Source organism: Pteropus medius, unplaced genomic scaffold, assembly GCF_902729225.1.
Source record: "Pteropus medius unplaced genomic scaffold, Ma_sr-lr_union100, whole genome shotgun sequence".
In the NCBI taxonomy this organism is placed as follows: Eukaryota; Metazoa; Chordata; class Mammalia; order Chiroptera; family Pteropodidae; genus Pteropus; species Pteropus medius.
This window is the reverse complement of record NW_024349797.1, coordinates 3,508,482-3,530,388: the sequence shown is the minus strand read 5'-3', so window position 1 is coordinate 3,530,388 and position 21,907 is coordinate 3,508,482. Positions and strand designations below refer to the sequence as shown.

Genomic DNA, 21,907 nt, shown 5'->3' with positions numbered 1-21,907 from the left:
TGAGGTATTGCCCTTGTGTTACTAGAATTCCTCGCTCAGGGCCTGGCACACCGCAGTATCCAGGGCCGGCTGTCTGGACGGAGCTGAGTAAGTGTAGTCGTGTGAGTGGGATGTGAGAGCATCAGCCTGAATGACCATTCCACCCAGTGGCACTTTGCACTGGTCCTTCTCGCTAGAGAATTGACCCACTGACAATCTAGAAAGCATGAGGCAATGAGAAATGGAAGGCCATGGTAAGGTGATTTGGGAAGGACAATCAAGAATGTGCTTAGAGGGAGCATTAAAAATTCTTTGAAAAATCCAGCTTCCCAAGTAGATTAATAAACCACAGGAGGGAGGGAGGGAGGGAGGAGGGAGAGAGAGAGAGAGAGAGAGAGAGAGAGGAGAGAGAGAGAGAGAGAGAGAGAGAGATTACAGTCTCCAGAGTTTTACGGGCTCTTGAGGCCAAGAGCAAAAGCAGGCCCCAGCCCCGCAGAATTTAAGGCTTCAGGAGACAGTGTGAAAGGGAAACTGCCTTACCAGATTTGCTTCTTTTAAGACATTTATTTAGAAAAATAACCCTCCCTTGCCCTTCTCTCTTTGTGCCATGGGTCTTGGGCGTTCTGCTTGATACAGCTCTGCATTGGACCAGCGTGGGGGTCCAGCACACTCTGACGGGCTGCCGCCTCGCTGGGAGGCCTCGCACACTTCCACCTGCTACCATCCTGTGCTCAATCCTGGTCCAGGCCTCTGTCTTCATATCTCCAGGTAGACAGAGGGCTCTGAGGGACAAGGGCAGTCTGGCCACAGTCTTTGTGCCCCTCCCAAGCAGCCGGAGCAGCTAGGGGCGGGCGGGGGTAGGGGGCGGCTCTGTTCTCCCCCACCTATGGAAAAGCTCAGGGCTGGAAGCGCGGGGAGCTGACGTGAGGTTGGTGGAAGGCGTGGGTGCTGTATACCACCTCGGGGGGCGAGGGGGTGCTGGTGGCCATCACTGAGCACAGGGGCTCGTGGCTGCTGAGCACCGACGTGAAGTACTTCATCTCCTCTGTGAGCTGCTTGATCTCCTTGCGCAGAGCCGCATTCTGTTTCTCCAGGTCTTCACTCTCCTGTGAGGGGGGCGATCGGCATTAATGTCAGGGCAGGCCCCAAGACTGTGGGTGGGGGTAGCAGGAGGAGCCCAGGTTAGAACTGTCACTAGCATAGCCATGGAGCAGAGCATCGTGAATTTGCACGTGTGAGTGTGGGCACATGTGCATATACGTTTGTATGCGCTGTGTGTGTGTGTGTGTGTGTGTGCGCGCATCTGTATTAGTATGTATATATGTGTGCACGTGCATGCATAGATATTAGGTCGAACCATACGAAATTGCTAATATTTGTCTGTTTTTACAGTTTCGTATGGTCCCAACTAACAGAGGTGTATGTGTGAATGTGTGTGTGAGTGTGCTTTTCTGTGCGCATGGCTTGAGAGAGGCAAGTACATATCAAGGGAAACAGGTTGGCAGGCCAGAGCCTGAAAAAATGGAAAAGAGTTTATGAGAACATCTTATATCGTTTTTACTCTTTTCCACTCTGTTATACCACGTGTTTTCCAAGCAGCCCCAGAGTTTGCAGTTAGTTTTACGAATGGAATTCACGGTTAATTGTCTGAGTCACCCAGATTCTAGAACACCGAGGATCTTAATAAATATCAATGTCCACCACAGCGTTTGATTCCACCCTGTTCTGTACAGCATTCTGGGTGTGTCCCAGGAACCCATGCTTCCCCTTTTCCAGAAACACCTTTCTTCTGTTGCTTGAGAGAACCATAGGATACTTGCTGATCAGGAAAACTCAGGGCAAAGAGCACCGATTACCAGTCGTACCACTAATAAGTCAACAGTTCCACTCTGGAATTAGCATTGACTGGAAGCAATGCCACCTTCGGAAAACGCAGAGGTCTTGTATTTCCAACATGCATTTAAGGTTCACATCCCTTGACTCAGTCAAGCAAACCTTTTCTGTTAATCATCAGAGGAAGGGACAATGGCACTGGAAATGGCAAATAAACATTTCAGTCCAAAAAAGCAGCCTAAAATTTGGAGTCCAGGCCTTATTGTTCTAGTTTTATTTGATTTAGGCCAGCATTCCCCAAACTTACCACGTCATCAGAATTAATTCAAGAAACTTAAACCCAGTGGATTTGGGATTTGGAGTGAATTCTGGGAATTGGAATTTTTAACAAGTACCCTAGGTCATTCTAATGACCAGGCAAGTTTGAAAATGCTAGTTGAATATGTTATTAAATTGGTTTTAATTATTCAAGCACTTATTAAAGGTCTGGCACAATGCGTGTAAACTCAAATGTTTATTGATTGGCAATTAATATCAACTGCTGGACTAGAAGTTGACTCAAAATTATGATGGGCAGAGAGGAAATGTAAGATAACTTGACATTTAAAATTTGCCTTAAATAATCCACTAGGAGCATGAGCTGCAGGGTAATGAGAGAGCTATACTGCCAATTGCCCTAACCCATGCATCCGGTTAAGTGGTAGAGTAGCATATGACTGTGGCCTTACCCATCAAACTAGCTTCCATCTGTTTATCAAGGACAGATTTGAGCATGCTCAGCCTCAGGCTGGCATTTCCTGTATGTGGCTCTGAGCTAGAAAATAGTACCTAGGTCAGTACAAAGGAAACCCCCATCTCTAAAATGGGATGGGGTTGGGTGGGATACTCAGAGCCATGATGATAGAGTCAGAGGCACTGGCTGCTGCTTCTGCAAGATGTGGCTGGCTCCTTAGTCTTACCATTTGGTTGTTTACGGGCACATCCCAGAGAGAGGGCATCCCCTCTTTACCGAAAGGTAAGATAAAGCAACACTTGAGACTGGGGGGTGTTGTTAAGACGGGAACTGGGGGCCGGGAGTCCTGGCCCCTTCCTCTAGCCTTTTCCTCGCCCCCTCTGAGAGTTTCCACTGGTGACAACATTTACTGTAACTTCTGTGCTCTGAAGAGCCTGGGCAAACCCCGAGGCAGAAGGGAGGGGCAGGGTAGGCGGGCGCAGGGACCAACTGCTCTGACCTTCTCCCTGCCTAGAGGCAGACCCAGCTTTCGGGGAAGTAGCAGCAGATTCTTCCTCCCTAAGCAAGCTTGGCTGAGCTCTCTCTAGTTTTTTTCATCTCCCTCTCCCTGCCCCCTGGCCTGCAGTCCCCAGAGCTCTAGGAGGCAGCTCGTAACCGTAACCGCTGCTGCCTCTAACCAAAAAACCACCACCTGTGACAAGAAACTTGTCTTTGCCTTGAGGAGCAAGACTGCTTCTTGCTAGGACCCCACAGAAACCAGCACTGCCTACCCAGGGGCCATGCTGTCAGCCAGACATTTACAGGAGGAAGAATTGGACTCCTTTTCAGGAGGAAGGCAGCTGATCTGGGGCCTCATTCCTCCACATACCCACCTCTCGTCGCTAGGTCCAGTCTGACCCTCCCTGGGGCAGTCATGCCCTGGAGAGGGCTCACACAGGAGTATCTGGCAAAGGCTGACTTGGGAGCAGCTGTTTACCCAGAGATACGATGATCAAATCCCCTAACTTCCTCCTAGCTTCCCCATGGGTGCTGGAAACCTAGAACTCAGTGAAAGGGAAGAGGAAAGGAAATTTGAGAAGTAAATTTTGGCTTCTAACACACATGTCTTCTACTACAGTGGGGGAGGGTGGGCCTCCCCCACTGTAGTATTTGTGCTTCCCTGTAACCTGCCTTCTACTTTTTGGAATTTATTTAGGTTCTCCAGGCTCCTTACGACAACCAAGTTGGATATGGAAGGCCAGCTGCTATCATGACCTCCACTTTACAGACAAGGCTAAAACAGACTCTGGAACAAGCCTACTCCACCTACCCGCCAATATAACTACAGGTTGGTGGCAGCAGCTGATAGGAGAAAGGACTATAGGATTTACTTCAAGACTCTTAGTTTCTCATAGGTCCAGAAACTTTGAGTGAGCTATTGATCCAAAGCCCCATAACCACACAAAGAGATCACTGAGGAGTCCTTGGCTGCCCTATAGTCTCCTAAGAGAAAACTGGGTCTCGGCTTGGGGGATCTTTAAACAACACAGTGCAAGATCCCTGTACTGATCACACTCTTCTAATCAGAGCTGGTCATTTGCCTCCCACCCTGAGTTGGGAGAGAATCTCCTGTCCAGCTACTCTGCTAGAGGGCCAACTCCAGATGCAGAATGAGGTCCGAAATACATGACAACGGTGGGCTCCATCAGTGGTACCTGGGGACACGTGTCCTGGGTCCTGGTCCTGGCTGGGTGACCCTCTCTGAGCCAGTTGCCTCGTTTTAAAACAGGACGACTGGATCAAAACAATGGCTCTCGACCTTGGCCGCTCACTGGGACCAGTGGGAACCCTTGGAGTTTTAACAATACTGATGGTTGATTCTGACTTAATCAGTCTGGGGTGCAGCCTCAGCATGGGTTGTTAGAGGCTCCCCAGGGGTTTCTAATCTGCACTGAATCTTGAAAACCACAGAATTAGATCTCTAAGCCCTCTTCAACTCTCGAATATTTCAGATTTCCAAATGACTACCTGAGTATATTAGCAAACTAGAGCCTCTAACCTCCACCCGTTGGGAAAGTGAGTGTACGTGCGAGTACATGTGTGTGTGTGTGTGTGTGTGTGAGTGTGTGTTGAGGGAAGAGGGATGTAGACTCAATTTATGAGAACGAGTAGTAGAAACCAAATTTTTAAAAGAAAAATATAGTCTATGGCCGTGCCACCCTGAACAAGCCCAATCCCATCTGATCTTGGAAGCTAAGCAGGGTTGGGCCTGGTTAGTACTTGGATGGGAGACCACCTAGGAAGACAAGGTGCTGTAGGTGTAAAAAAAAATAAAATAAAATAATAAGGGATTATAAACTGACAAGGTCCTTGCAATCTGTGAGGTCAACCAAGGGTTTCCTTGCCTATAAATGAATGAATGAATGAATGAATAAATAAATAAATAAATAGATAGATAAATAAATAAATAAATAAATAAATAGAAGAAAAGTATAGCTTGACTTAAAATTAACTAACATTTAGTGAATGCTACCATGTGACAATCACTCTTTTAAGTTTATTATATTTAATCTTTGCAAAAAACCCTATATGGTATTTAATATTATTATGCAAACTTTGCAGAAGAGGAAAATTGAAGGTACAGAGAAGTTAAGTACATTGTTTAATGTCACACAGCTTGCAAGTAGCAGCACCAGTACTTGAATTGAGGTAATCTGGCCTCAGAGTCTGTGCCTACAATCGTCTCTTGCCTTTGAAGTCTGTTTAAATCTTATGATATCTGATAATTATCTCCCATGAGGCCTCAGCCATGCTGGCTTTCCAATTTCATCTTCCCTCTTTTCCTATCTTATGCAAATCCAGATGCTAATGTTCACAATTCGTCCTCACCTGTGGGGTTACTTGGTACCATTCCTATCATAAAGCACAAGCAAGCTGGGGGTGGCTAAGGAGCAGGCTTCATGTGGGTGTGAGAACAGTCTGGGGAATTCCCTACTGGAGGGGCTAAGGAGGGGGTCACTCAAAGAGCTCTTGAATGATGGGGAATCCCCAGGCAGGTCCCTTAACCACATGGAAGCCAGCTGGGACCAAGGCTAAGGACGGGCTCTCACCCAAGGCTCTGGCAGGGACTCTCCAGGCATTCTGAGCAGGACTTGGTCCTCCTTCCTGCCAGCTCTGGTTTAGTGCCTTGACCTTCTCCTTGAATTTTCTAATCACAATTTCCAGAAAGGTGAAAATAGTCCCTGCGTGTTTCTTTGTCAGCAGAACATGTAGTCATTCACTGGTAGAGCGACCTTTTAACTCTCACCCACACTTAAATATGAGAATAGTGTAAGAAGCTTATATCCCTCACACCCAGTTATATGTTCAGTCTCTGGCAGTTATCAATCCCCATCCACCAAATGCATATATAGAGTAGAGCCTGCCATTCCTGGAGAAGTCTATAAACTGAGCGATAGGACATCGTCCAAGCTGTAATGGAATCTATGCCTACCTCTCCCACTAATCTTGGGGAAATCAGCCCCAAGTCCTGTTCCTTATCCCATGAAGAGAGAAGAGGAATCACTAAACCACAGGTCTTTGCACTGAATAATGTACATGTCTGATTCTGAAGAAATCTTCACTTTCATGCCTTAAAGCTGAAGCTCTCGGACCTTCAACGTTCTCATCATCAGCTGATGCTTGGCCACATCAGCCATGCCCTCAGGGTCCCGTCTGGAGTCCAGTCACCTATTCCTTGGCTTTCAAGACTGAGTTTCTTGACCTCACATGTGAGAAACAGTACAGGTTGGCTCACTCAGCATCTATCCTAAACTTCCCCTTACTTTCCTCTAGATAGCCTGGGAAAAGAATTACTCAAATATCTAGCTACCCTTTCAGCTAGAGATAATCCTGTGATGGATTCTGACCAATGAGATATAAGCAGAAGTACCTAGGGATGGAGCTTCCCTTCCCTGGATGAGAGCTAAAAGGCAAAGCCTCATCAGGACAAAGGCCACCCTTTCTCTGCACAGATTGATAGCCATCTTTCAGTCTTGAGGATGAAAGTCATAGTGAGGATGGCTGCACAGAGAGAGAGAGAAGGAGGTTGGTTCCTTGATATCTTCACACTAGCCCTGATCTGTCCACTTCTGAATTTCTTGTTCTGTGAGAAGAAGAAACCGTGACTTATCAATACTACTGTTTGATGGCTTTCTATTGTAGCTAAATGCAATCCTGACTGATATCTGAAGTTAGAGAGGTTATCACTGCAAGCCCAGTTCTGAAAAAACACACAACTAATAATTGCCATCAAGGCAAAGGTTTGAAACGTTTATTTTGGTTGTTATTTGTTTGTTTATTTTATGCTGCTGAGCCTCTGGGACAGAGTGGGTATATAGCTACATAATCACCCCACACTCACTCCACACATTTTCCACATGCTCCTAACAAGCTTCAAATGTCACTACTACCCGATTCTCAACCTTGGCTGCCCACTGCAATTACCTGAGGAACTTTAAAAAAAACGTCAGTTCATGGACTTCACCCCTGAAAGATTTTAAGCTAATTAGTTTTTGGAGTGGCTCTCAGGCATTAAGACTTTAAAAAATACTTCCTAGGTGAGCTAAATGAGCAACTAACTTGGGAATCATGTCCATAGCTGATTCCTCTTAAAAGTAATATAAAAATATAAATATGCACAAGGTATAATTTTATTACATTTTTATTATATGTATATATTTAATTTTTTGGTTTTATTAATGTATTTTATTTTATAATATATAGTATAAATAATATAACTATAACACAAATAAAGAGGTGGGAGAACATTTCTAAGTTAAAAATATTTTCTAAAAGTTAATGCCTATTTAAGACAAAGTGCTTTACTATTACCTTACATTTGGTGAAAACAATTTCAAGTAGCCCAGAACAGTTAATTTTTAAGATGAAAACACAAGAGGTAGGGCATCTATTCGAATCTCATTAATTATAACTTTATAAAACTAGTTATGGATTGTCGGGCTCTATGAGGGCAGGGACTATGATTGTCTTCACTGTCTTGTCCTCAGTGACCATAACTGTACCTGGCACACAGTAAGTGTTGAATAAAATTCTGTTGCTTGACTGCCAACCTGGAATCTCTAATCACTTACCAGAATCTGAAACCTGCACATGAAGAGTCTAAGTAAATTTGTGATGTCCACGAAACTTCCCAGGAGCATTTAATCAATCTTTTAAGTACTTTAATAGCTTCTGCTTTGTAACTCTAGGATAGTTACGAATAAGTATAAGAAATTTATTTATTTTTTTAAAGTCCCAGTCAAACCCTTGGGTAGTTACACTTTTGTTTCCCAAACTGAAGCCATGGAGTTGGGGTAACAGAATCATACCACCTTAAGAACTCTACATGCAACTGCCCTAGGTTGGACTTGACTTTCCCCAGCCATAACAAATGAAGGAGACTTGACCAGCTGCAGCGAAAAAAACAAGTGAAACAGTTAGTGTTCTTAAAGTTTTATAAACAACTGGAAAGGAGGCTATACGTTTTTATACACAAAGATACATCTGATATCTTCATTTGATGTATGGATAGATAGGAAAATGCCAGACTCTGCATTAAAAAATGAATAAATACAACCTTCTTAGTTAAACAGAAAACAAACAAAATGTAACAGTATCACTTTGTTTTTGTATTTGCTCTCATTTAACTCTCAAACGGCCCAGGGAAGTGCTATTACTTCTCATTTTGTACATCAGAATTTAGGTTCTGATATATCCCCCAGCCAGGATTTGAATTAGCTTTGTTGACCCCAATCTAGTTTCTGTTTCCTACAGCATGATTGCCTTTATTCCTGAGCAACTCCTCACTCCCTCACTGTCTCCAGCCCCACGCAGCATCTTTCTGACCTGTGACTGACTACGCTCAGTTTGGCCTCAAGGCTCTGCTGAGACCATCCTTTCCTCAGACCTTCCCAGTCTCCTTCCCTTTGATTCGCATTTGATCCCAATGTCAGGGCCCTAGAAAAGGCTTCCCTGATCATTGTCCCCATTCCCATCCGTTAGTCACTTTCAAAATTGCACTCTTTGGTTTTCTTCAAAGCACTCTTCACTTCGTGTGGTTAACATGTTCATTTATTGTTTATTTTCCAGTCTGACTTCCAATTGAATGTAAAGTCCATGAAATTAGGGACTCTGTCCTGTCCCTGATGTGTTCTCTATGCCTAGAACGAACTGTACTTGGCTCATAGGAGACTATTATATACTTCTACAGTAGAATGAATAATTTATGTTGACATTAATTCTAATACTGGGAATATGGCCTTTGCTTTTATAATTTTCTGGACCACCCACCCCCTTAGCAATATGGCATATTCTTGTGCCAGCTGAGTGTCCAGAAAATATTTTAGTTATAGGGTCCTCAAGTTCATGAAATTGTATTTTGGCCCTAGGACTCTAGTTCCCTCTGTTTAGCTGTGAACTTTATCATTATTCTTGAATTTTCCTAAGGGCTCTAGGTCACCCATCTTGGTTCTTCTAAATCTAGGGTGAGCAGATGTTTACTGAGACAGTCCCAGTTCATACCTATTGTCCTGGTATTATTTTTAGTAGTGCCCCTATTCACTCGCAAAAGTGATCCTATTCGGAGAATAAATTGTAAGATCCCTTACCAAAACCTGACCCCCAAATTCTAGCTCAGTGACATCTCTCTATTCTCATCTTTGATTCCCTCCAGAGTTCACTAGGCTCTCTATTTGACCATTTTCATATGTTTTAATAAAAAATATACAGTATAACTATGTTAAAGATATCTTTAAAAAGTTATACACAGCCATGATCCTAGTCTTCTAACGCTGTTTTCATTCGTATATGTTGCCATCTTGTCCTTTTCAACAAATATAAAAATACCTGTTTTTATAAAATCTCAATCATAGTACATCTACTATGCATTTTCGTATTTTCCTTTCTGTCATAATTTTGTCATATCACCATAATTATTATTTTTAATGGCTACATCATCAAACAGATGATCCACAATTAACTTTAAAATGATTTCCTAATGTTAGATTTTGGTTGCTATCAAAATGTTTCTATTACAAATAATGCTTCAGTGAACATCTTGATCCATACTAGTTTTTGGGTTTCATTCAATTATTTGCTAGGATAAATTCTTAGGAGTGAGATTACTGGGCGCAGGTCACAATCAGTCTTCCAGTTCATGGCAAGTATTACTGTAAAAAGGTAATATAAGATGTATAACATCACCAGCAGTGAATGCATATATCAATTTCACTACAACCTCATCAGTATTTAGGTGTTATAATTTTAAATAATTTATTTTGCCAATTAGATTTTTAAGGGCTTCATAGTTTCATTTTAATGTTACAAGTTATCAATTACTAAGGAGGAAAAAATTTCTATGTGTCTGTTCCCTAGTTCAGCATTCTCAACCAGAGACAATTTTGCCCTCCAGGGGTTATTTGGCAATATTTGGAAATATTTTTGATTGTAACAACTGGGAGGTAAGGTGGTGCGATTGGCATCCAGTGGGTAGATTTTACAATTGACAATATACAGGACAAACCCTCCCCTCCCACACACACAACAAAGATTATCTGACTCAAAACGTCAATAGTGCCAAGGTTGAGAAACCCTTAGTGTGTATCATTTCACAATCAGAATAGAAAATGTGGTTATTTTCATTTTAGTAGGAAGAATGTTAATAAGCTTTATGTTCATAGCTTCTGCCCACTTATCTAAAACAGTCTTGATGTTTTTCTTAAAAAGGATGTTCTTTCTACAGTATAAATCTGCATTTCTTTAATTTGATGCAAATATTTTCCCCAATATGTCATTGTCCTTTTAATTTTGGATTATAACTTTACGACCTTTTAAAATAAAGGAACATTTAAACTTTGGCTTCTCTCAACCTTGGACTCTCTTTCTGGTCTCTTGCTGTCTGCTTAGGTTCTGTTGCGAAAAAGTATGTATATCGTTCGGGCGTCCTGGTCAGTGGCCTACTTCTTGGTTTACTCTTTGCAAAACGACATGAGAGAGCAACGATCTGCACAGCGAAGTCCTGTTCAGCAATGTGGCACAAAATAAAAGCAAATGGTGACAAAGCAAGAGGTTTAGGCTTTTGGGTGTCCTTGAGAAAGACATCAGTGTCCTCCTCATCGGTAACATGGCAGGTTGGCCAAAAGTATTTCTGAGTTTCCTTTTAATTCTGTGGTTCTATACCCAAGGTGCTATGACCATAATTGTTGTTACTCCCTCCTCAAGACAGAAGTTCTTTATGATGTCAAGAACAGTGTGGAGCTGGCCTCCCTTCAAAAACGCCTCTCAAACTTAACCACACTGACCTGTTGTAAGTGGGACAAGCAGTTAGAGGTGGTAGATTGCCTTGACATGGCTTTCCTTCCCTAATTAAAATAGTTTATTTTTTATTCTGATTTAAAAAATGGTATACATTCATCATAATAAAAAAAATTATAGAAAAGTACTAGCAGTAAAGTAAGCTACTCAAAATTCAACCACTCAGAAATAACTACTGTTAGCATTTTGGAGACTATCCTCCCAGATATCCCTTTGTGCATGCAAATATGCCACAAACCTAGGAATTTTACACTAACGGGATTACGTTCTACATATTCTTTTTGTAGCTGGTTTTTTTTTCACTCAACACTATGTCATTGACATCTGTCTGTGTTGATAAATACAGATCCTATTGTCATTTTTAGTGCCAGCATAAAATTCTAGTGTATAATGTCTCATAATATGGTTAATCACCTGTCGTTGGGCATCTGCCCAATTTTATTATTGACAAAATGTTTACTATTCACAAATAATAATGATTTGAGCTTCTTGGTGCATTATTTTTTCTTAAAACTCTTGTCAGTGTAATTGTTGTGCCAAAGGGTATTCATACGTAAGATGTTAATATTTATTGCTACACAGCTTTCTCTAAAAAATATTTCAATTGATACATTGGTATATTGCATTAGAGACATCTTTACTTTCTTCACCAGGCCTAATGATGGAGGAGGAAAGTTTGGATTTGGGAGGATGTTACTTAAAGAACAAAAAATAAATTCGTGATGAGATTCAAGAAGGATATAGGTTATGGAAAATAAATATATTCTCTTCATGAGGGTCTGAGGAAAGAGGTAGTGTAGTCTAGTGGTTAAGAAGATGGGTTCTTACTTACAGATCGACTTAAAAGCTGTGTGACCTTGGACAAGTTGCTTAACCTAATACAGGACTTATAAAATAAGGTTTTCGTGCGGATTAAATGAGACACAGCAGGTAGAGCACTTAGCACACAGTGCCTGGTACACAGTCATTTGTTTAATTAATATGTTTTTAATAAAAAGTTCATAGCAACAGAGGCCAAGAGAAATGTCTCTTTTCCACAGGTGGGTCACTGATTTTACACTGAACTTTTTAAGGGTAGAACTAGCCAGAACATTCTTCTGTGTCGTTTTTGTTGTTGTTGTCGTTTTTACCTATAACTTCTCTATGCCAATAAACTTTACGGCACAGGGAGAAAAAAAGAGCTCTATGAATGAAAAAGGATCATCAGCAGACTTCTCTTTCAGGCTTCCCCAGAAGACCAATAACAATAGCGTCTCTTCAAGGAGGCCCCAGAAGTTGATATCTTGGCTGAGCTCCTTTTCCTTCATTAACTCAATTTTCCTCCAATTCTAAATATCTATTTCTTACAGCATCAGCTTAAAACTTCATTTCATGCATAATCTGCACTCCTGATGCTTGCTATATATGGCATTAGAGATAAGCTCTGGAACCTGCAAGCTCTTCTCTTCTATTAAATTAGCATGAGACTCCTTCAGGAGCCAGCCCCAGGCAAGCACCTGTCCCACCCCCACCTAAGTGAGGGCCTAAAGTGCTAGCTTTCAGATTTGGCCCTGTTACTCTACCTTAATTGCAGTGTCATCCCGGAGGCCAGATTTGACTTGCCAAAAGCATAGCTCTGGCTCATATTACTGTAGGCCTACCATCTCCTCTACTTTTACCTTTATCTGAACAAAGTTTCTCAATTAATTTCAACTCTCTTTCCCATTGACCTGGGATTGGGACATTGACTCAGAATCCTTTCTACTACAAGGTGCCAGAGAGCCACTACGATCAACCAGAATGGCCACACAAATGAAACCGATTTGCCATCCTTATATGGCTTGTCTAGTGCTGAGGAATTCTAGTCTAGTAGCACCTAGAATTCCTCGTTACAAATCCCAACTGACAGCTGGTTCTCCCAAAGGACTGTGATATTTGTATAGGATGTTCAAAAGATAAAATGTCACAGCGGAAGACTATTCAATGTTTAAAATCGAAATTAGAAAGGAAATCATTCTAACGCATATGTAGTAATGATTGATGTTGACAATTTAAATATCTATATTATAAAAATGAAAACAGGTGATAAAAACAGCCAAACTATATAAAAAGGGTTAAAAATGCAAAGTATCTCTCTCTCGCTTTAGACCTTCCATTTTACTTTTTGGAAATAAATACCATTAACAGTTTTGTGGGAAACCCATTTGAAAAATTTTAAGTTTATACACACATGCACATATATATTTTTTGTTTTTATTAAAAACAACTAGGAGAGGAAACTATGCACTATAGTCACACCTTTTTCACTTAAGAGTGTAGAAGTTTGAGAATCTTTTCAGATTAACACATTCAGATATAACCCATTATTTTAACAACTCCACAATATTTCACTGAAGGAGCAAACTATAGTTTAATTAGTCTCCTAGTGATGGATATTTAGCTTGTTTTCAGTCTTTGCTGTGACAAGCAATATGTCAATGATTATCTTTACATCTACACAATTGTGTAATCTGTGGATATGTTTGTAAATAGATTCCTAGATGTAAAATTGTCAAGTTACAGGGTATGTATACTTATAAATTGGATGGACATGGTCAAATTGCCCTCTCCTGGAGTTGTACTGACTTATACCCCTAATGGTACTGTGTGGTGTGCTTCTCCACTGCCTTAGCAACGTCGTGTGTTAGCAATATTTTCGTCTTTGCCAATCTGGCTGGGGACTCTCATGTTGCCTTAATCCTCATTTCATCTTTTCCACGTTTATTTGCTATTTATTTCTTCTCTCTTTTTGTAAAAAAAAAAAAAAAAAAAAAGCCTATTCCAAATCACCATTCATTTTTCTTTGGGTTTTTATAATTATTTTCTTACTAATAAGAGCTCTCATGTGTTAAAAAAAATATGCCCTTTTTTGGTCATATGTGTTGCAGATATTTTTCCCCAATCTGTCATTTGTCTTTGATCTTGCATATAGTATTTTGAGCTGCATAGAAAACTTCACTTTTTATGTATAAAGGTAATGTATAAACTTTTTATAGTTTCAAGGTTTTTTATTTTATCTGGAAAAGACTCCATTCCAAGATAAATTTTTTAATGTTCATTCCCCCCCGCAAAATTCTTTAGTTTTCTTTTTCTTTTTTTACATTTAATCTGTGTGTTATATAAGAAATAAAGAAGCTAGCTTTTTTCCCCCCCGAATGGCTAGCCAGTTGTCCCAACTCTGTTTATTGAATAATTCAGCTTTCACTCACTGAAATGCCATCCTAGTCATTTTGCATTTGAACTTATGTCTTAGGGATTGACATATTGACATGTATTTGGTACTTAAATTTGATTTTGCTTTTGGGTCTCTTTCTGTATTCTATTCTATCCAGTGTTTTGTCTTCTCCATATTGTTTTTATTTCTATATTTGTAATTTACTTTAATATCTTGTTCACATAATTTTCTCTCGTTACTCTCCTTCTTTAGAATTTTTCTGGAAATTCTCACATGGTTCTTTTTCACTGGGAACTTAGAATAGCTAATCTAGTTCTCCCCCAAATCCCAGAAAGTTCTATTGGGTTTTTATTGGGATCACATTAAATTAAATTCTAGATTAATTTAATAAAATTGCTGTCTTTATATTAGGTATACCTTTCTATTTAGTTGAATGTTTTTTAAGTCACTTAGAATAATTTTAAAGATTTAAAAAATTAAACCTTACGTATTTTTTTGTTAAATTTATTCCTTCCATTTGCCATTGCTGGTATTATAAATGAAATCTTCCCTTCTATTAAATATTCTTTTTTTAATTAATTAATTTATTTTTAATCCTTTAATGTCACCACATATTTGACCCTTTCCCTCCACTACCTCCCCCACTCTACACAGCCCTCATTAATCACTAGTCTATTGTTGTCCATGTCTGTAAGGTCTCCTGTTTGTACTATATTCATCTCTTCTATGTCTCTACTCTGTTGGTATGTATTCATTTTGTTGCTTTTAGGTTTATATCTTTACACATATAAGTGATATCTATGTGTGATTTTTCAACTTTTTTTCTGTGTTTCTTCCCAGTGGTATTTTGCTTAGCACGATTATCTCGAGGTTCATAAATTTTCTCCTTGGTTATGGTTTACATATAGGAAAGTTATTACTTTTTGTGTTAACTCTGAAAGCCTACTGGATTCTCTTATTATTTTTAGTACTTTTTCAGATGATTGTCTTGGATCCATCTATTACTTACTGATTTGTTTGAAGATGAACTAGTCAAGATACTCCTTTCTCCTTTTTAAGTAATGCTTTTACTATGCCTAACAGGCTCTACAGTTGTCTGTGGGAAAAGAACTAAGTGTGATGTGTACTGTGTGAGACACCCCCCAAAAAGAGAAGTAAAACAGAATGTGGACTCTGTTGATATTATGAAAAGAAGCACTTGAATTAGCTTATGTGAGGGATAGTCAATGCCAGGATGTTGTAACACTGGCATGAGATTAAACACAATCATTGAAAAAGGGTCTTTCCCCACTCTGCTATTTTAAAAGCAATCTACTTATAGGATAGATATGAAAAATGTGAAATAGTAAGTATCCACAATCTCACTGGAGAAACACGATAATTCTTTTGGTATTTTAAGAGAGATAATAGCGATAAAGTTGAAATTGAGAAAACAACATTATGGCAGCTTGTACGAGGCTAGCACACTAATACAAACGTGGTCCTGCTTTCATATTGCACTCTCGGTAGCTTCTAAACCCTGGTCGTTAGCGTATTTGGTAGATGAGTCCTAGAGCTATGTCTGAGGACTGGGGAATGGTTCCAGAACCTCAGCATGTGGAGCTGAGCATGAAAAGGAGTCAAGAACAAAGCAAGCACTCAACCCTAAGAATGTTGGTGGTAAACCAGAAGATTTTCTACCTGAATCACAAACATAATTGAGGGGCTAATGGATAGAGAAGATAGGTGATTACTGTCTGAGAGGAAATGAACATTTCAGACCACAGCCAAACCCTCTGTTTGATGGCGGCAGATTGATATGTTGCTGCCAGAAGCTTCTCCCTAAAGTCGGGAAACGCAAGTTGCATTGGCTGCAATCCCCAGGCTTGCTGTGTAAACTCTGATGTGATCTCGTCCCTGGGCAAAAAGTGAAGATGAACCATGTGGTGCTGAAAAGAAAGGAGTAGGGAAGAGTTTGTGTCCAGGAGTGAGGAAGATGGGAACATTCCAGAGACTGAGGCTGGGGGTGTAGGTGTGGAGGCGGTGACTACAGGACCGGGGGCTCCATGGACTCCAAGCCCCAGAGATTATCCCACTCTAGTCATGACTAGTATAACCAGATGGACTAAATCTTTTGGTTCTAACTCTTGTCTTATAGAGGGATACAACTGAGTCAGAGTTGAAAACCTGCCACAGCAAAGAAACATACATATCCCCGTCACTGACATGTACCCAAGGGGTTGAATGAAGACCAGTGGGCTAAATGTGCAGAGAGACAGGAGTGCAGCTCAAGATAGGGACAACTCATTTGTTCATGTTAGGAAGGAGAAAGCTCTCTGTCACTAGAAGTGACCAGGAGTAAGTCGGGGACAATTTTCAAGGTGGCAGAGTGTAGGAGAGGAGTCTAGAGCATCAAAAATGTGTCTGAACATTCCAGCCTTTAAGAAATCTTTCAGCCCCAAGATTCTGTGAGATATAAATATATATATATATGAAATTTTATTTGTGATTATTTATTTTGTTCCTTATAATCATAACTATTATTAATAGTACTCTTATTATACTTAAAATTTCAAAATATTTGTTTCGTGCCAGGCATTGTGCTGATATCTTTATATGGACTATTCTATAATGTAATTACGGTAATTTCCCATTTTATAGATACAGAAACCAAGTCTAAGGGAGGTTAAGAATGTCCCTAAGGTCTGTCACACAGACAGCAAGCAGGAGAGTTGGGATTCAAACCCTGTTGTTCTGACTGCAGAGCTGCTGAGCTATACTAAGTTTCCACATAAAAAAAGAATTACAAACTTAAAAGCTTATAGTGGTTTTCCAGTCTCACAACATTGTCTACTTGCACAAAAAAGGAAGGTTTTATCCTTTCTAATTTGTATTTCTTTGTCCATTGGCTTGCTCTAAAGAATATTGAATTAAAATAAGACTCTGATAGAGACAAAGTGAGCGATCATAGATTTTCAAGCTTAAAATAGTAAACCGGAGTATTATGAGACAGTAAGCCATAATGAAATCATGGAGAACATGTAAGTAGCAAAGCCACCAACAGCTTAACATTTAGACTGCCGATCACAGTTATCAAAGAGAAGAACAGACCTGCTGGTCATTCGCTGTTGTTCGATTCAACAAATACTTATGAACTTAAAACTATTTAGTATGTAATGGAAGATATGTTGAATATCTTTCAAATAAAACACAAACATCCAATCAGAGATGTTGGTGTAGCCTGCTCTCTGCTTCCTTACAAAAAAGAAGCATCTTTTTTCTAAAATGACATCCTACTTTTAATTTTTTGTAAATTTACTTTTAAATTGCAGTTGACAAACAACTTTATATTAGTTTCGGGTGTATAGTATAGTGATTAGACATTTATATACCTTATGAAGTGATCACCCCGATGAGTCTAGTACCCATCTGATACCATATAGACATTTCTTGATGAGATTAAAACAACTATTTTAACTGGCTGTTTTTCATGCTAATCCTTCAAATAAACATAAGCATATTCATTTTGGATGCCAATTGCTCTTTTTACCATTGAAATGAATTGCTAGGATGCTGGAGGTTTGAGAATGGTTCAGGAAGCAGGACAGAAAGGCAGTTGCTAGAAGAAGAGATGAGGGGATGGAAGCGGAAGGAGCCAGTGAAGTAAGAGCTGGTTGAACAAGAACCAAATTAAAAGGCAAAGTGATGAGAGAGGTGATGGTAAGGTGGTAAGATATGGGAGACAAAGAGCATCGCCTGATGAAGCGCACAGCCAGAATTTAGAAACGCCAACTAGGGCCTTGGGCTGCCATTGGAAGTGCACTTCAGCCTTTGCACAGGGCCCCTGCTCAAGTCAGGGGTCAAGGCTTCTCTAGAAAGTTTGTGATTGGAGATAACTCAACCAGTGTGGTGACCATCCCAGATAAGTACACTTGAAACCACATTTCCACAGATACATTAGGATATCATTAAATATTTAAAAAATTCAAAATAAAACCTTAACGATGTGCAGAAAAGAGGAGTAAGGTACAGCACTCTGTGGCCCAGGTTGGCTTCTGGAGGGATGGGACTGTATGAGATCTAGCACTGCGGCATATTGGGCTCCCCCCAAAGTCCTTCACACTTTCTAAATTCTTCCCAAAGACAGTCTTGCTTTCTACTCTCTAGGCTCGTGAGGGATGGAGTTCTCTCTGGCTACCCCATCTCTGAGCAGGTGCTTCTGCCTTCCATTCAGCCTTTGAGTTTCCCATACTCAACTCATTCACCCCTCTCAGGAGTCAGGAAGACTCTTTCAGCCTTCTGGCTCATTCTCTGCCAGAATCTTCTCAATTCACTCATAGGGGAGCCTCCTTCCCCAACTCACCCTACAGCCCTCACTCCTCCACTTCCTTCCCCAACATCCACATCCACATCCCCACACTGGCAGATTCAAAGCTATGGTCCAAGCACCCATCGATGGTAGGGGCAAAGCCTAAAACTCAAGAGGATGAAGAAATGTCTGAACACTCACCAAGTGCAGGGTGTCGGCTTTCTGTGTCTGCCTCTGTCGGCTCTTCTGGGCAGCAATGCGATTTTTCTCCCTTCTCTGAACCTTCCTCACATCATCGGATGAGTCCTGGGAGGCAGAGGTGATGAGAATTAGGCTCAGCTGCTCCTCTCTTCTGAGCTGAAGCAGGCTCTCACGGTGTTTGGTGTCCATCCGTCCATCCGTCCATCCGTCCATCCTTCCATTTCCTCATCTTTTCATTTGCCCATCCACCCCCTACTTACCAAAAGGCTGAACCCACAGTCTGTTACACTCCCTTAGGTCTCTATAACTTTTTGACCAAAAGTTACAGGAAGAGGGCAAAGACCTTGAGGCCTCAGCAGAGCTGTATTTGGAAAAAATGGTTAAGGCGATGAAGCATGTTTTATCACCTCTCCTCCTCTTCAGGGCCTCTCCACCCTTACTCTCTCACTTTTTGTCCTAGAACCTTCTTGCTATTTTTTTTTCAAAACTTTGTTGAGCACCTACTATGTGCCAGCTTCTATACAGTGCTTTTTCAGAGTTGCTCTTATTTATTTCCCAAATTCTGTAAAGTTGATGTTATTATTTCAATTTTATATGTGGCTTATCAAAGAACTTACCCACAAACTAAGACTGGTGTCTTTCCAAGCACCCCCTCCCCTAACCTCACTGGCTTGTACCCCACAAGCCTTCTGCTGCATTCCTGGGCAGAGGTCCCTACCCCAGATCTGTCTCTTCTTTCCCATGTTCCCTTCATTCTTCTCAGTGACCTTGACATTCCCTCATGGCCCTGAGCACAATGCCTAATACAAACTAGAGGCCAAGAAAAGTTTTAATGGTGATGGTTACCTGGCCATGGCAGGTAACGGATGGATGCTTAGGAGGACAAGGGGACCTCTGGTGTTCTCTAAGTACAGCCCACAGGTGGGCATGAACTCTAATTGAGCAGAAAGTTTAGCACTAGCTTTCCCCCAGATGCTGCAGGATAAGTGCCGGAGTCTGAATGAAACCCTTCTGCATTTCCTGCTCTTTTCCCTCTCACATCCCCACAGGCTAGAGGTGCACAGTCCCTGGGGCAAGATTCTGTGCACACCAAGCACACGTCTCACTAACGTGCCCAACACTTCCAGGCATTGCAGTGGGAAGGCATTGGGTTAGATAGGAAGGAAATGCTCTTCCTCTAAGGGGGATGGGAACCAGATTACCATGGAAGCCATGAGTAATTTCCTTCCTAAGAAGAATACAGACTTCCAGGTAGTCAGAGCCCTTCTGATACCATCTTGAGCAGAGGACTGGATTGCTTGCCCTCTAGAGGTTCCCGCTAGGACTTCCTCCAACTGGCTGCTCTTATGTCAGCTATTTATGACCAATGCTATATTATACATGTTTATATATTCTATTTTGGCTGCAGCATTTTGAAAGCCCTCTTGGATATCTGTGCTTAGGAAAGAATGAGGTTTTTAAAACTCAAAGTTGGAGAAGAAATTTTAACTCCTTGATGTATCAGATGAGAAAGAAGCCTTTCTCTAGAGAGGGATGTCAAGGTATGTGGTGAAGAAAAAGCCCCAGAAGCTGTTAGGCTGGCAGGGTGCCCGATTTTTTGGCCACCCTCAAGCTGAACTTTTAACTTGGAAGTCACAATCTGGACTCCAAATGCTCCCAGAATTTCTATCTCAATCTCTCCGGTTTCCCCAGTCCTGAGCTGAGCTACTAATGAATGTTTCCAAGTCTCCAAAATCACCTCCTGATTTGTTTCCTCCTTCCTGTCCAGAAGCCACAGGGGGAAAGGGTGTTGGTCACTGCTTCAGCATCCCTCTCTGCTGGCCGTGCTAGCAACAGAAACAGTGACCCGGTAGGTAAGACAGATCCTTCTGTGCTGCCCAGGTTCTTCCTCCTAACTTGCCTTTTTCTCCCCCTCCTTTTCTTTCCCAGACCCCCTTTCTCGCTTGCCCTGATGGCTGTCTCCTGGGAAACTACAGCTCTAGCCCTTAGGACTGCCTGCCAGCAGTCCATTTTAATGCTCCTCCTCTCACTTTTCTACTGCCTTGGAGAAAGGCAGAGCCTTTCCTCTGACAGACCAGAGTTCTCTGATGCTCATTCTCCTCTTAGCTTCCTAGAAAGCTTCATGGAGTGGGAATCCAGGTGAGGTGGAGGCAATGGGCACCACCAAGGAACAAAGAGGAAAAGAGGCTTTGGCAGAATGAGCTAAAAGATGACAGTCTCTGCCAATATGCTCAGCTTGATTGCAAATACATGTCTTACGTCTGAGTGCTCATGCCACAAGCCACTTCCTCGCTCCTCAGTTCCCAGGGCAGGACAAGGAGGCCCGACTCTCTTCTTAACCCCCCTCCCAGGAGAATCAGAAGGTAGGAGGTAGGGAAAGGGGACTCTACCTGTTTGCCAGGGGGAGGAGAGCGGCTGAAGCTGGAGTCGCTGCTGTCGGAGCTGTGAGGCATGGCTGCAATCTTCTGAACTCTCCACCCAACCCCAGATGCCTCTGGGCTGTCTTGTCACCAGCTGGCCTCCCTTCCTGACTGCTCCCAGGCTACCAGCCCACTGCCCTTGGCAGGTCCCTCCTCTGTGCTCCCTTCAGCCACCTCTGACCCCTGCGTCCTCTTCACGCTGGGGTGCAGAAGCACTGCTCCCCACAGGGACATGTCGCTGGCTTTGGGGCTCTCGCGCTCTCTCTCTCTCTTGTGGTTTCTGGTAACTCACGCTGGAAGTCACATGGGCGGAAACTTAAGTTAGAAGTTAATTTGAGATAAAATACATATCTGGAAAAGACCCACAGAATTATGTGAAAGAAAGAAAAAAAAAATACACAAAACCCCAGATACCTTCCGACAGTTTGAAAGGCAGAACAGCTTTCTTCAATTGATGAAGATAAAAGAGAAAAACAGGCCAGGGAGGGAAAAACCCCAGCCAGAATTAGCAAGTTGGTCTACTGTCAACACGGGCAGAAAGGAGAGGAGAGCAAGGGAAGAGTTTCCATTGTCACCCGACTTGATTTTTAACCAAAATAAAGCAATGAGACTGGGATTTCTTTCTGGTTTTTGCCTGAAAGCAGCTACTCACTCTTTCTTACATGAGACCTTATCACTGCCCTAGCAGTCCATCTAGCCTTGGGGTGGGCTGGGGATGAAGTCACCCCAGGGGACCCCAGGTTCTTTCCTGACTATCAAACAGAAGAGGCTGTGGTCATCCCAAGCCACTGGAGAGGCTCTAGAACTGATGTTCTAGAAGTTTACATAAGCTATGCTTCTTGGCAAGGTGCTCCCTTTAGAGAAAAGATGCCTCATGTTGAGGGTCTTTTGAGAGCTCAAGATTGGCTTTGAATCTTGATTCAAGAAGG

General features: G+C 41.7%; 1 protein-coding gene and 1 pseudogene across 2 annotated transcripts; one reads left to right on the top strand and one right to left on the bottom strand.

Moving 5' to 3' along the window:
- Positions 1 to 513: 513 nt before the first annotated feature.
- On the bottom strand, positions 514 to 21,256 carry BATF (basic leucine zipper ATF-like transcription factor). 2 transcript variants are annotated; one of them, XM_039883836.1, is made up of 3 exons: positions 20,949 to 21,254; positions 18,559 to 18,663; positions 514 to 1,085 (listed from the first exon to the last, which is right to left on the bottom strand). In XM_039883836.1, exons 1-3 carry the CDS (start codon positions 21,009 to 21,011, stop codon positions 876 to 878), a joined length of 378 nt encoding a protein of 125 aa, XP_039739770.1. In that variant the 5' UTR covers positions 21,012 to 21,254; the 3' UTR covers positions 514 to 875. The 2 variants fall into 2 exon arrangements, with proteins under 2 accessions (XP_039739770.1, XP_039739769.1); XM_039883835.1 differs by lacking the exon at positions 514 to 1,085 and adding an exon at positions 15,382 to 15,997 and having other exon boundaries at positions 20,949 to 21,256.
- Positions 4,727 to 4,845, top strand: LOC120619790 (uncharacterized; annotated as a pseudogene).
- Positions 21,257 to 21,907: the final 651 nt, after the last annotated feature.

Excerpts from the sequence above, each read along its gene's own strand:
- BATF (XM_039883835.1), bottom strand. The coding sequence starts at position 21,011 with ATGCCTCACAGCTCCGACAGCAGCGACTCCAGCTTCAGCCGCTCTCCT. Across the intron at positions 18,664-20,948 it reads CTCCTCCCCCTGGCAAACAG|GACTCATCCGATGATGTGAG; the intron begins GTAGAGTCCCCT and ends TCTGCCTCCCAG. Across the intron at positions 15,998-18,558 it reads AAGCCGACACCCTGCACTTG|CACCACATGGTTCATCTTCA; the intron begins GTGAGTGTTCAG and ends CTTTCTTTTCAG.